General features: G+C 40.7%; 1 protein-coding gene across 1 annotated transcript in view; it reads right to left on the bottom strand.

The window, feature by feature from the left end:
* LOC137497052 (myrosinase 1-like) overlaps nt 1–15,104 on the bottom strand; it is a 122,965-nt gene that overhangs the window by 68,049 nt on the left and 39,812 nt on the right. The window contains exons 2-3 of the mRNA XM_068225645.1: nt 12,032–12,165; nt 11,816–11,950 (exon numbers count right to left, since the gene is read on the bottom strand). Coding sequence (XP_068081746.1) covers nt 11,816–11,950; nt 12,032–12,165 — 269 coding nt within the window. The remainder of the gene's footprint in view (nt 1–11,815; nt 11,951–12,031; nt 12,166–15,104) is intronic.

Genomic DNA, 15,104 nt, shown 5'->3' with positions numbered 1-15,104 from the left:
GCGTTCCATGGGGCGCGATGCTTGATGCGAAGACAAAAGGCCTACCTTGGTGGACATGGTGGGTTTACTGAGCAAACAAGATTTACAAGCTTTTACAAGTTCACGGATTTCACCGTCCATACCTTTCCAGATGAACATTTCACGAATCTTTTCACGAGTTTTAAAGATACCCAGATGCCCTCCTAATGGGGTCTCATGATAATACTTGAAGATCATAGGCACAAGAACAGCTGGAACGACAACTTTCATCATCTTATCATGCCTCGAAGGGCAACATAAAACACCATTCCTCAGAACATAAGGGACAACATGTTCCCCAGAAGAAAGGGTTTCCATTATCGGAGCCAGCGTCGGATCTTCACGTTGGTATTTCTCAATATCCCTAAAAAGCATGGGAGCATCTGTTAAGATGGCATTAACACCAGATAGCATGGACTCGGGGGGTGATGAACTGTCGACCTGTTCATGGTTCTCAACGTCGTCTGAAAACATACGGCTGAGTCCATCGGCAACAACATTTTCGGTACCTCTAATATGCCTGACATCAAATTGGAAGGCAGAAATACGGATGGCCCAACGGGCTATACGACCAGTACGACGCGGCCTACCTAAGACCCAGCTTAGGGCTTGATTATCTGTTTCCAGGTCGAATTTGACATGTTCCAGATAGAGACGGAACTTTTCTAAGGCAAATAAGACTGCCAACCCTTCGAGCTCATAGATGGAATACTTGGCTTCTTGAGCCGATAGAGTCCTAGATGCATAGGCGATGGGTCGCCTCCCTAGTTCAGTCTCTTGAAGAAGGACTGCAGCTACAGCTGACGATGACGCGTCCGTTTGGACGATGAATTTCTTTGAGAAATCAGGCATAGCAAGGACAGGGGCATTACAGAGAGCTAATTTCAGATCTTCAAAAGCGGCTTGTTGAGAAGGTCCCCACTCAAATTTGATGCCTTTCCTACGAAGAAGGTTTAAGGGCGCCGCTCTATTAGCAAAGTTAGGAATAAACTTTCTGAAGAAATTCACCATACCAATGAACCTGGCGATACCTTTAATGTCCTTGGGAGGTTTTAAATCACGGATGGCCAGTGTTCTAGAATGATCGACTGCTACCCCATCGGGTGACACAATATGCCCTAGGAATGACATAGAGGGCTTAGCAAAGGCAACCTTGGACAACTTAACAGTTAACCCCGCCTTACGAAGGCGATCGAGAACTTCTCGCAGATGATCTAGATGTTCTTCAAAAGTCTCTGAAAATACGACGACATCATCTAAGTAGTGATATAAGTACTCGAATTTGATGTCGGAGAAGACCCTATCTAGTAGCCTAGTGAGCACAGCTGCTCCGGTGGGGAGCCCGAAAGGCACGCGGTTGTATTCGTATAAATTCCAGTCCGTGGCAAACGCTGTAAGGTGTTTAGACTCTTCGGCAAGGGGAATTTGATTATAGGCCTGATTCAAGTCCAAGATGGTGAAGAACTTGGCCTTACGAAACCATGAAAAACAAGAATGAAGGTCAGGAAGGGGCACAGATTGCAACACCACCTTCCGATTGAGAGCCCTGTAATCAATGACAGGCCTGAAGCCTCCTTGGGGTTTCGGGACTAGAAAAATAGGCGATGAATACGCCGACTTAGAGGGCCTAATAATACCATCCTTCAACATCTGATCGATAATTTCTTTCAGAGCCTTCATTTTAGGTGGAGATAGCCTATAAGGTGGAAAACGGACAGGAATCGAATCCGTGACCTCAATTTTGTATTCAATAAGGTCAGTAACACCAAGAGTATCAGAGAACACCTCGGGAAACGACTGACACAGTTTGCGAATACTATTAGCCTGCTCCTCAGGTAGATGTCTAAGGTCTAACAACATCTCATCCTGGGTAGGCGAAATAGAAGAACATGACACAGAATTACACTTTAATAGTGGTATTTTACAATTAGAAGCAAATTTGAATGTGCACGACCTAGACTGGAGATCGAGCACAAGACCAGTGTGAGAAATAAAGTCCGCTCCCAATATAATGGGGCTAGACAATTGCTTGGCCACAAACAATTTAACTTTCCATGTAAACTTAAAAACACGAATTTTGACCAGTAAGGAACCTAGAATTTCTAATGGAGATGAATTAGCCGAAACGTATTGAACAGGAGAAGAGACATAGTCAGGAAGTTTACAAACCGTTTTCAATTTAGAATACCATTCAGCCGAAATAATCGAACAAACACTGCCTGAATCTAAGAGAGCTGTTATAGGCTCGTTATTTAACTCAATCTTAAGAAAAGGAACAGGTGCGGGGGAATCCGCCGCAATCCTAAGACACTCTTTGGGGCATTCAAAAGATGAATTTGAAAATTGCTCGTTCCCTGAATTTACAACCTGTTTACCCGGGGCTGAGTCTCGGGAAGATGGATTAGTCGACTCAGCCGAAGCCACTAGTCACTTTTTATTATTGGCATAGGTGGAATTTGCACCAGAAGTTGAGCAGGAGGGGGTGCTATTCGAGTTTGGGCAATTCTTGGCGATATGTGAGAAAGCCCCACATTTAAAACAGCCTTGTGCTGAACCAGCTCCATTATTTGCCCTACTAGACTTGATCAGTGGACACTTATTGCGCAGATGGTCGGGCGACCCACAAGCATAACATTTACGGGGTGTGACTGGTCGGCGAGGTGGAGGCCGAGTATTACTAAACGAAGGAGGGGGTTCTTTCGCGACACGCAAAGAATCGGCGTATCTAACTCCTTCCGCTGAGACGGCCAATGCTTCAAGTTCAGAAAAAGTTTGCGGGCACGCCGCGAAACACAAATATGACCTGTACGGTGGTGAAATCCCTTCCACAATAGCTTGTACAATTTGATCCTCAGGGAAGTGAAGAGCAAACACCCTGGTATAAAACTTCATGTCTTGTATGAAATCAGCCAAGTTTTCATCCAAGCGCTGTACCCGATAATAGTACTTCTGAATAAGGGAGGACCTAGCCCTAGCAGGGATGAAGTTAGCTAGCAAATGGGCATGGAAATCCTCAATAGATGATTGCTCGGCAATGGCTCTTACGATTTTATCAGAAAGAATACCAATAGCATACGGATAGATAATCTGCAAAATTTGACATGGAGAAAGAGAAAACACGAGGGCATGATCCTGAAATTCAACTAGAAATCTTAAAAAAGAAATTACATCACTGGTGGTATTAACGGAAAACTTAGAGATATCTCTGAGCAACATTGCCAATGGATGAGGCAAGCTGCTAAACCCGGGTGACATAGTAGGTAAAGGTTTCAATGGCAAAGAAGTTAATTCAGAACGGATGTTACTCAATGATGCACGATGTTCAGATTCGTTGTCCAATGGGGCAGGGATAGTTTGAGCAGCAACGGTTATCCTATTAACTTCTCCCTTGGGAGGCGCTTCCTCACTACCTGCATTCACTGTGGTGGGTAGATCGCTTTTGGGAGGAACCTCCCCTGTTAACAACTGAGTGACCTTGCTAGATAATTCAGACATATTTTCAAGCAGCGTACTAGCTTCCTTCCTCTGAACGTCATTCAGTTTTAGAGACAACAGATCGTTAACCCTATTCGAAAAATGATATAGCCTGCCTTGCACACGCTTAATTTGATTAGGAGACGGATCATTTTCATCAAAAAAACTAACTACAGAAGCTAGCCCAGTAATATTCTCGACGATCGTGGAAAGAGAGTCATCAATTTCTTTCTCTCCCAAATTGGGGATGGAAATGGGCAAATCTAGGGACTCTCTAAGCTTGTTAGTGTCTACTGCAACCGTGCCTCCAGATTGTACATTTCTAATAGTCAATTCATATATCAACTCCTCCTTGCGCAAATAATTAAGATGGGGAACATCGCGAGGGCCTGGCATGATGACAAAACAATTTTGAAAAGGTCAAAAAATTCCAGCAACTGAGAAAATGGTTAGAGTTCGGATCAAAACAATGTGTAGCCGTCAAAAGGGGCTAAATTGAGACCCATTCAACCACGCTCTGCTACCACTTGTTACCGTGTTTTGGTGGTAGGTAGAGGTGAAAGAAGGTGCGGGCGTGAATGAGTCTCAAACTACGGAATCAAAGTTACTATAAAATTTAACAAGGTTATATTTTCTTTTCAAAATTAAGTAATAACAAAGAACAGGTACTTAGTAGCCGAAACACAATTTGAAATGTACAATTACAGAGATTACAGAATTTGGGCTTCGAGCCCTGAGTTCACAATTCTTGAGCAACTAGCCCAACTTTCCGATATACAAAATTTTAACCAAGGGGCAGAAGACCCCAATCAAACCCTGGAGCACTTGCTCCAAATTACACAGTAAAGCCTCCCCGAGGCATACAAAAATTGAATTCCAAAAGCGCAATCTGCTCTCAAAGTGTAAGCCAATCACAGGCCACACCAAACTTCACCTTCAAGCTGTCCTCTAAGGACATATACACAGGGGTAAAATACCCAACCTACTGAGGTCTCTTAAATGAAAAAGAAGGTTAATAAAATGACCTCTAAAATAACAATTTGGGAGGAGGCAAACTTGCACTCCTAGTACACTTTGATTAAGACCTACTTGGCACTAGGCCGTTAACACAAGGGCTAATCCCATACTAAAGAGGTGACTTAAGAAGAGAACACTTGTTTTACGTTATCGAAGAATAGGTTGAGAAAACTAAGTTCACCTCACAACAATATGAGTGGGAGCTCGAGAGGGTTAGCACTCTCTATCCCAATATGTCGTTTTACAAGAGAATAGATGAAAAGAGAAGTTACATTTTAGGAAAAGGTTACATGGTTGGACGCTTAGAACCCGCCCCGAAAGTTAAACTGCTGAGCTAGCAAAGAAAGAAGTTATTAATCGGCCATTACCTTGTGTTGAACGGCTGGAGAAGAAAGAGGCGCTTCCCGCCCCCTGCTATGTACTAAACACACTGAAAGATGGAACAGAAGTGGCCCGGAGACCCAAAAATCAGCAGTTTATAACCTCTCGTGGAAGGTTCTAGGCGTTAGGGGAAAGAAAACACCCGCCCACAACGTTTTTATTGGATAGGACCCCGCAACAGATTCAAGTTGGGGGAAGATACCCCTGATTGGTCAGAAATTAATGAAAGAAATTCGGGATTGGTTACATTCATAACAAGGGGAAGAAAGGGGTAAATATTGCCAACTTAAACAATGACAGAAAGAAATTTAACAAAGAACAAACTCTTGAAATTAAATTTTCTCCAACAAAATAGTTCTTTGACTCCGCACTAGGTTGCACTATTGTAGATCTTCAGTAGTGTCCTCTAGAAGAGAAAGTTCACACTTCTTACTTCAAGCGAAACAAAAACACATCAAAAATGACACAGTTCAAAAACTCAAATTTTTCCACATGGTGACATCTTTTGAGAAAGTAAAGAATTAACAGCGTAGATAAAGTTCAGCCCTCCTCCAGCAGAGGAGTTCCAACAGGCGCACATTTTAAATTAACGGAGTGGAGGTGTACCGCCCGGTACAAAAAGAATTGGAAAAAGAGTTGAATTATTGTTTTATGGGAATACACATATCTAAAACTGAAGATGTTACATACGTGTAAATAGGTGTTTGAAATCTTACTATGTATAAAAATTGATGTATGTATGTATGTATGTAAATGACACATCTCCTCCTAAACCACTGGAGCAATTTCAATCAAATTTTGAACACTTATTATTTGCTATCCGGAGACGAGCACTGTGGGGGTAAGCCACCTCTAGCCCCCTTAGGATTGGGGGTTAGGGATGTCAGGTAAAGAAATAATCGAAAATAGTGTGGAATCCGTAGTTTTTGGGGTCGCTGAGGTGAATAGTGACACTCCCGATTTTTTAAAAGTCAAATTTCTGCTCCCATTTAGGTGGGGGGCGAGGTGGGACTGATGATGGATGTATGTGTGTAAATGACACATCTCCTCCTAAACCACTGGAGCAATTTCAATCAAATTTGGACACATATTATTTTCTATCTGAAGACGAGCACTGTGGGGGTAAGCCACCACTAGCCCCTTAGGTGTGGCGGTTTAGGGGTGGGGGGTGAGGGGGAACTGATATATAAAATTAAACGAAAATAGTGTCGAATACACAGTTATTTGCTATCTGGAGACGAGCACTGTGGGGGTAAGCCACCTCTAGCCTCCCTAGGAGTGAGGGGTAACATAATCGAAAATAGTGTCGAATCCATAGTTTTTGGGGTCGCTGAGGTGAACAGTGACACTCCCGATTTTTTAAAAGTCAAATTTCTGCTCCAATTCGGGTGGAGGGGCGAGGGGGGTGATACATAAAATTAAATGAAAATAGTGTCGAATACATAGTTTTCGGAGTCGTCGAGGTGAATTGTACACTCCGGATTTTTAGTATCAGGAGACAAACCACGTGGGGATAAGACAACCCAGGAAACCTTAGGGGCGGGGGGCAAGGGTTCAGATACACAAATTAACGAAAATAGTGTCGAATCCATACTTTTTGGGGTCGCTGAGATGAATAGTGTCACTCCGGGTTTTCTAAAGTCCAAGTTCTGCCCTCTTCAGGGGGGGGTGAGGGGGGAGTGATATATACAAATAAACGAAAATAGTGTCGAATACATACACTTTGGATTGTTGGTATCAGGAGATAAACCACGTGGGGGTAAGACAGCACAGGAACCCTTAGGGGGATGAGGGGTTCAGATACACAAATTACCGAAAATAATGTCCAATCCATACTTTTCGGTGTCGCTGGGATGAATAGTGACACTCCGGATTTTTAGTATCAGGAGACAAACCACGTGGGGGTAATACACCCTAAGAAACCTTAGGGGCAGGGGGGCAAGGGGGCTCAGATACAAAAATCATCAAAAGTATTGTTGAATCCATACTTTTCGTGGTCGCTGAGATGAATAGTTACACTCCGGATTTTTTTTAAAGTGCAAATTCAGGCCCCTTCGTGGTAGGGGGCGATGGGAGAGTGATATATGTAAATAATCGAAAAGAATGTCGAATGCATAGTTGTCGGGGTCGCTGAGATGAATAGCGAGACTCCGGATATTTTATAAGTTCAAGTTCATCCCCCTTTCTGGTGGGGGGTGAGGGGGATTCAGATATAAAAATAATCGAACATAGTGTCGAAGCCATAGTTTTCGGGGTCGCTGAGATGAATAGTAACACTCCCGATTTTTAAAACTCAAAGTTTAACTCCCTTTAGGGGGGAGGGGGAGTGAGATATAATAATAATCGAATATAGTACCTAATCCATAGTTTTCCGTGTCGCTGAGATGAATAGTAACATTCCGGATTTTTAAAGTCCCACTTCAGCCCCCTTTGGCATAGAGGGTGAGAAAGGGTGAAAATATAAATTGTCAAAAATACCCCCCTTTGGCATAGAGGGTGAGAAAGGGTGAAAAAATAAACTGTCCAGAATGCCCAAGGTAATAGACGTGTGTATGTTCCAGTATGACTTTCAAGTATGACGTACTACCAGGAAAACATACTATGGGAGTAAGACGCCCCAGAACCACATAGGAAGCGGGTGAAATATATAGTGTAATCCATATTAATAAATAGAAGTCAGTTTGGCGCGATCTATATATACTGTACTATACATGTATAAATTAAGGCATAAAAATGAAAAGAGGCGTGAATTAATGAGACCATTCTAGGCATCCTAGAAACTTAAAACTTGGTACCAGACAACCTGATGTCTTCAGGATCCCTAGAAAAATCTAAAATTCTCAAAATTCTCTGAGAGGGACACGTTGGGAGTTTCAAATCTGCATAAGAACACAGTCGGTGATTTTTATCCTGATCGATAACCTATAGGTTTCATGGGCTTAAAAGTTTCCCGAAGGTCGTAATTTTTAACCCCCTCCCCCATATCAAGATGGCAGCACAATCTCCCAGACGAGTTAGAAAATAGAAATTTGGCAAAATTATAGCTTTTTGCCTGTAACCGATGGAAAATTTGCGAGATGTTTAAAAATTTTATTCCCCCCCCCAAAATTATCGAAATATGGAGGCAATTTTAATGACGGTGCAGACCTTCCTTTCGAGGTATTTGGGGGCTAAACGGTAAGTCGTATCACAAAACGGATAGCACAATCTCGGTTCAATTTGGAGTGATTTACAACTTTGTTCCTAAGACTTTTAGTCGTATCTCTATCCCTTATTTGGCTCTATTTCTGGATTTACCTATATTTTGCACTTTGTGCACGTATAATTGATGGTTTGATTCACTTATAGGAAAGATGGGATCATCAAATTCTACACGAATATTGGCCCACAAAGCCAAATTCTATGTTTGAAGCTGTCGCATAAGTCTCTGAAAAGTAATTCACTGTGTGAATACCTTACACAAATTTCACCCTATTCAACGTTTCTAAAATAATCTTGCCTTTAAATAGATGAGATACGAGGAAATATCATTGAGCCAGCCATTTAGATAGCTAAATGAGGCCAGAGTCGTCTTTTTATACAATCCGTTTTTCAATATGAATGCACCGCTTAGCAGCAGTTATTCTGTAAATGAAGGTGAACATGCATATACTTCCTTATGTCGATCTACATTTATTAATTTAAGTCGATTTGTTGCGATCTAGAAGGGGGTGTGTCCTACATTGTAATTAATACTTTACAAATCAATAGTGACTCTCAGCAGGAGGGCGTCTGCTGTTGTAATCAGTACTCCCCACATCGACTTTAACTAGCAATATGAATGTGGTAGTTCTCCAACGCCTGTGTACCATTGTAATGCATAATTCCCTTCTTGATTTGACTTGCAGAAGGCAGCGTGCATTTAAAAAAAAAACTCTTTTACCTGATTCTCTTTATCATTAGGTATAGGTGCCCCCGATTATAAACAAATTTACCCATCAAAATGTGACTGACGTTACGCATAGTGAATTGCGGCAGACAAGTGGACCTGCCGTTATCATCACAACTCTGCAACTCGCACTTCACATTGGAAACAGCGTCTGCGGACCTCCCTATGCTTTTTGTCGTATAACGCCAAGTGACATGCAATAAAAATTTTTTTTATTCACTTCATGTACAGCAATTTACTTCGATATCCGTATACATTGTAGAATACCGTAGCGAAGCACGGGTACATTTGCTAGTAATACATAAAAAGCGTTTAATATTTGAACAGTACCGCGGAGTGTAGCCCATTATTTCACACTGTAAGGTGTTTTCTGGAATTTGCTATAATTTTACTGTATTTCCATTCTTCATCTGTTTTCCGCTTTAATTTCTTGCCTCTACCTCGTATCTTCAGGCTTAAGTAATAACACCATAACTTAAGTCATCTTCCTATCTGTTTATCTAAGAATCCCTGCGCGTAAATTTCCCCTCTTACCCGCTTCTTATATCCGTAACTCATAACATCACAATTTAGCGAGGGACATTTGATTTTCCAATACTACATCCTCTTGGTACTTATATGTTCTCCCTATCCGGCTGTCCTCAGTTATAATCCTATTTTCTGTTAATTTCAATTTCCTTTACTGTATTACTTTCCTCCTTATTTACTCCGTATGTATGCGAGTTCTAATCCAGAAACCTGGACACATTTTTCTTTGAGGAAAGTTTCCAAGGTGTTCAAATGTATAATTTTTGCCCCGAAAAATTTCAAAATATGGATATATTTTAATGACGGCACAAACCTTCCTTTCGGGGTAGTTGGTGGCTAAACACCAAGTCTCATTACAAAACAGATAGCTGTTCAATTTGGAGAGAAACTTTGATCCTATGACTTATTTTCGTGTCTCGCTTGTTGATACATTAGATAGCGGTGCATTTCTCGACTGTAATCAAATCTTTCGAAATCGATTGTTGCTTGCATTACGAAAAGGCGCCTGCCTTTATAATGAATACTCTCCATCTCTATTGTGAATTGCAGTTGCCGTGAGTCTGCCGTTATAGTAGAAACTCCGAAACTCGAATGTGATTGGCAGTAGGAAAAGTGGCCTGCAATTATCAACAGAACTTTCCCAATAGCCTACCTTACGTCGGAAACAGCGTATGGTGTCCCCCCTATTTTCTGTCTTGGATAGCCCTATGAGAAATGCTATTTAATATTATCTTACTCGCCGTCTTTAGAGTAATTTACGGAGATATTCGTATACAATGTAGAATACCGTAGCGAAGCACGGGTATATTTGCTAGTTTAAAATAAAGAAACATGTATTTCTTTTGTTTTCGACTTGAGAGAAGACTGTTTCTTACATGTACAGTTCTATATCACATGGCCATTTTAGCCCCAAAAGGTAGTACCACAAACGTTGTTTAAGAGGATTTTCTGGGGTAAATGAAACTTAGTTTTTTTTGTGAGTTTTTATACTTTAGGTGTATTTAGATAATGTTTTAGTACAGTACCGATTACTTTTATCAAATTACCAATTCCATGCGAGCAAAGCCGCGGGTAACTACTAGTGTACCTCTATAATCTTTTCATTTTACACTCGACAGGTTGTGGTGATAAGTCAGGAGTGTTTACAGAGTTTCCATCATGCTGAATCGATCTTTTTCTAGCTGCGAAACTCCGAATGAAGACTTTCCAATAAGTGCCCTTATCCCGATCAATCCATCGCGTGGGTGCTCATCCTTTGAGGTCTCCCTTCTGGAACTGTCCCTTCTACCACCATCTTCTCCATGGATTCCTTCCCTCTTGTAACAATGCTGAAATAATGTCATTTCACGCCATCTCTCCACTGACAGCTCGGAACATACCACTTAGTCGAGCATCTCGTCTCCTTTCTCCCAAGATTTCCAGGCCCAAACTTTGCAATACTTTTGTAACACTACTCTTTTGTCGGAAATCACCCAGACCAAATCGAGCTGCATTTCTTTGGATTGATTCCAGTTCTTGAATCAAGTAATCCTGGTGAGGGTCCCATACACTGGAATATACTCTAGTTGGGGTCTTACCAGAGACTTACATGCCCTCTCCTTTACATCCTTACTACAACCCCTAAATACCCTCATAACCATGTGCAGAGATCTGTACCCTTTATTTACAATCACATTTATGTGATTACCCCAATGAAGATCTTTCCTTACGTTAAGACCTAGGTATTTACAATGATCCCCAAAAGGAACTTTCACCCCATCAACACAGTAAATAAAACTGAGAGGACTTTTCCTATTTGTGGAACTCACAACCTGACTTTTAACTCCGTTTATCATCATACCATTGCCTACTGTGATAATGCCTCGTAGATACGATAGCTTTACAACCGAATGGCGAAGGAATAAGGGAATTCACAGACTATGTCATCAGTAGCCGCCGGATTGCCTCCTGTCACGTGGTCGGTACAATCATCATCCATTAGACGCACCACCCTGAAATACGAATCATTTCAATGCAGATTTTTCACCGCCAGCCTTCCAAACATATCATTTCAGTGACGTTCTTAAACAAGCACAGCAAGACACCAGTCTTTCGCTAAGAAGCCTGGAAAAATAATTAGTATAATAAGATAAAATAACTGTACTTTGGCAATAACAGATTACTCGACTTGAATTCGCAGGGCTGTTTTTATAATCCTCGCCTGTTTAAAAGCCAGTATTTAATGACTGCAGACACATTTTAAGTTTTATGACGAAGTTCTTCTAACTGAAGCTGATGACATTTTGACAATACCAGTAATTTGTGCGAATTTCGCTCGAAAGCCGGAGTCTGGAAATGGGAATGAAAATGTGGTTCAATTTACGCACCGTAGCTCATGCAAACGGGAGGCATTTTACGCCATATTTTGACCAGGCGAGGCAATTGATCGGCTCCAATTCAACATTAGTAGTATATGAAAAACCCACTCACCACTGGCAGTATCCCGTTATCCAGCAGCTCGTTAATCAGGTTATTGTAGTAGTCTATTCCTGCTTGATTAATGTTATTTGCCTCCCCTGTTGGCATTATACGAGTCCATGCAATGGAGAAGCGGTAATGATTCATCTGAAATGATATCGAAGTTCGGAAGTAAGTTTCGGAACAACATAATACATTATTCATAAATTAGAGAAGAAAATTACTCACCCCCATTTCTTTTAGTATCCTTACATCCTCTTTGTAGAGATGATATGAGTCATCTGCCACGTCTCCATTCTGGCGGTCCGCTGAGTATTCCGGATGTTCGTGCAGCATGTGATCCCATATACTCTCGCCCTTGCCTGCAATAGAGATGTTTCTTCTCTTTAGCCTTCTAAGGGAGGTATCGCACAGAGATGCCAACGGGACGCCATGGTGCAGCTTCTGACATATCCGCCTTATACAATATTAAATAGAAGGAAGGATCAACCTTTTCAATACTCTGTTATTAAGTTGAACCAAATAGAAGTTACAACCTGTTCATTTGGGACCGGTTTCAACACATTTGAAGTGTCATCGTCAGCCAATTAGCAAGACAGAGCAAAAATTAAATCATGAAGCTCTAAAAACACATAACACAATGATCACAGCCAAAAAGAGTATATAGAATAATCAACACTATTTCGTGTCGAAACAATTCCAGTTGAAGTTCATAAGCAGGTCTTGTATAATCTTGTTGGGCTGCATTTACATATGAAGACGTATGAAGACGTTGTATTAAAGGTCAATAACGAGTTAAAGGATTTGTTCTAAGATGAAAACTTGAAGGATAACTCGTTATGAAATTGAACTTGTGATATGCACTTATGTATAGTTGCTGTTAGGCAAGGTCTTGTAAGCATTTGTATTTTCACCGAAGAGTGGAAAGAGATTTAATTGAAGTCTAAGAAATACAGTGTAGGACTTAATGCCAACAATTCAAACCGGATATATGAATCTTGAAATGAAATTTGAATCATTAAGACAGAATAAAACCAAATAAAATATTTTAAAAATTAGGAAGAACATTTTAAATAATTACAATGTGAGGATCAACTCGAATAGTTTGCCGTGGTGATTGATAAATGTACGGGAGACGATAAATAGAGAAAAGATTGGGGAATAATGAGCGCTTAGTAGAGTGAAAGGGCGCGGGATATCTAAGGAGGATCATGGGGACGTTTTAGAAGGGGCAAGTAGCATGAGAAGGTATTGTGTAAATTGTGAAATATTGATCGCTTACTTGTTGAGTTGAGATTAGTTAAAATGGAGATGAGAAAATCGAAAAGGGCGTTAGGCTTTTCAAAAATATCATTCAGGTTAAGGTTTGGATTGAAAAACTGGTCAAAGTGTATAACACAGTGTTCAGTGATGTCTAGGAGAGGACCTTTAATTAGTGTGTTGAGAATTTCTATATCCTGGTCTATTGTAGTGAAAATATGTTTTGTGTCATGTATGTGTTGCCCCACTGGCAAAAATCTGTTGTATTTTATTGCATTAACGTGTTCAAAGTATCTAATTTTGAACTTACGACCAGTTTGCACTCTAATAAGCGCTCATTATTCCCCAACCTTTTCTCTATTTATCGTCTCCCATACATTTATAAATACCACGGCAAGCTGTTTGAGTTGAGGCTCACATTGTAATTATTTAAAATTTCCTTCCTGTTTTAAAAATATTTTTATTTAGTTTCATTCTTTTTTAATGATTCAAATTTATTTTTAAGATTCATATATCCGCTTTGAGTTGTTGACATTAAGTCCTACACTGTATTCCTTAGACTTCAATTAAATCGCTTTCCACTCTTCGGCCGAAACAACAAATGCCTACAAGACCTTGCCTAGCAACAACTATACATAACTGCATATCACAAGTCCAATTTCATAACGAGTTATCCTTCAAGTTTTCATCTTAGAACTAGTCCTTTAACTCGTTATTGACCTTTAATACAACGTCTTCATACGTCTTCATATGTAAATGCAGCACAACAAGATTATACAAGACCTGCTTATGAACTTCAATTGGAATTGTTTCCGCACGAAATAGTGTTAATTATTCTACGCACTCTTTTTGACTGTGATCATTGTGTTATGTGTTTTTAGAACTTTATGGTTTAATTTTTGCTCTGCCTTGCTATTTGACTGATGATGACACTTCAAATGTGTTGAGACCGGTCCGAAATGAACAGGTTGTAACTTCTATTTGGTTCAACTTAATAACAGAGTATTGGAAAGGTAGATCCTTCCTTCTATTTAATATTGTATATTTCTCTATTCAATACGGAACAATTATGAAATTTTTAACTTTAAATCTCCACCTTTCTGAAGGGGTAATTTAGGAGTCATACATCGCATCTGGCATCCGTGTGGCAGCTCTTCCAATTTAGCATCGCAACTAACCAAGATTTCAGGTGAAAATGCTCCTGACATCGGTGACCGGAAGGTCTACTCACAGGATAGTCCATTGCCGTTCGTCCATGGATGCAGTATATTCCTATTTCTTAAAAAAATGGGCAGTTTTGACACCGAAAGAATTGAAATTCAGTCCCGGCCATCACTGTTTCATTGTTACTAACTTTCATCAACAGACCATTCGGAATGAAAATCTGTAAAGTTTATAGGAATATATAAGATGATACGAACCTAAAGGTGGCGAACAGTTTCTTTTCCGGACTTTCTAAGAACAGTATCTTGTATTGTCAATCATTTACACATAACGCTATAGTTAATTTTTTTTTTGCTAGGGGCTTTACGTCGCACCGACACAGATAGGTCTTATGGCGACGATGGGATAGGAAAGGTCTAGGAGTTGGAAGGAAGCGGCCGTGGCCTTAATTAAGGTACAGCCCCAGCATTTGCCTGGTGTGAAAATGGGAAACCACGGAAAACCATTTTCAGGGCTGCCGATAGTGGGATTCGAACCGGATGCAAGCTCACAGCCGCGCGCCCCTACGCGCACGGCCAACTCGCCCGGTACTATAGTTATTAATACGTAAAATGATCCTATGGATAAACGCAGATTGCTAAAGAACTACAGTACGCTTGTAAGACTGTTGACTACGGAAGTATGCACCTACAATTTGCATTTAACTTTTACTTCCTACGCCGCACATACGCTATTACTGCTATCATCTCTTCAATAACCATCTTGAAATTCCTGTGCGCTCGACTGGCATTGAAGCCGACCCTCAAATCTAATAAAACTTCAAACCTTCAAAGTAGTACACGGTTTTCATAAAAGAACTCCGGGGTTTTGAAAATTC

The sequence above is a fragment of the Anabrus simplex genome, chromosome 1, assembly GCF_040414725.1.
Source record: "Anabrus simplex isolate iqAnaSimp1 chromosome 1, ASM4041472v1, whole genome shotgun sequence".
NCBI lineage: Eukaryota > Metazoa > Arthropoda > Insecta > Orthoptera > Tettigoniidae > Anabrus > Anabrus simplex.
The sequence above is the reverse complement of the archived record's forward strand: the minus strand, read 5'-3'. Positions and strand labels throughout refer to the sequence as shown.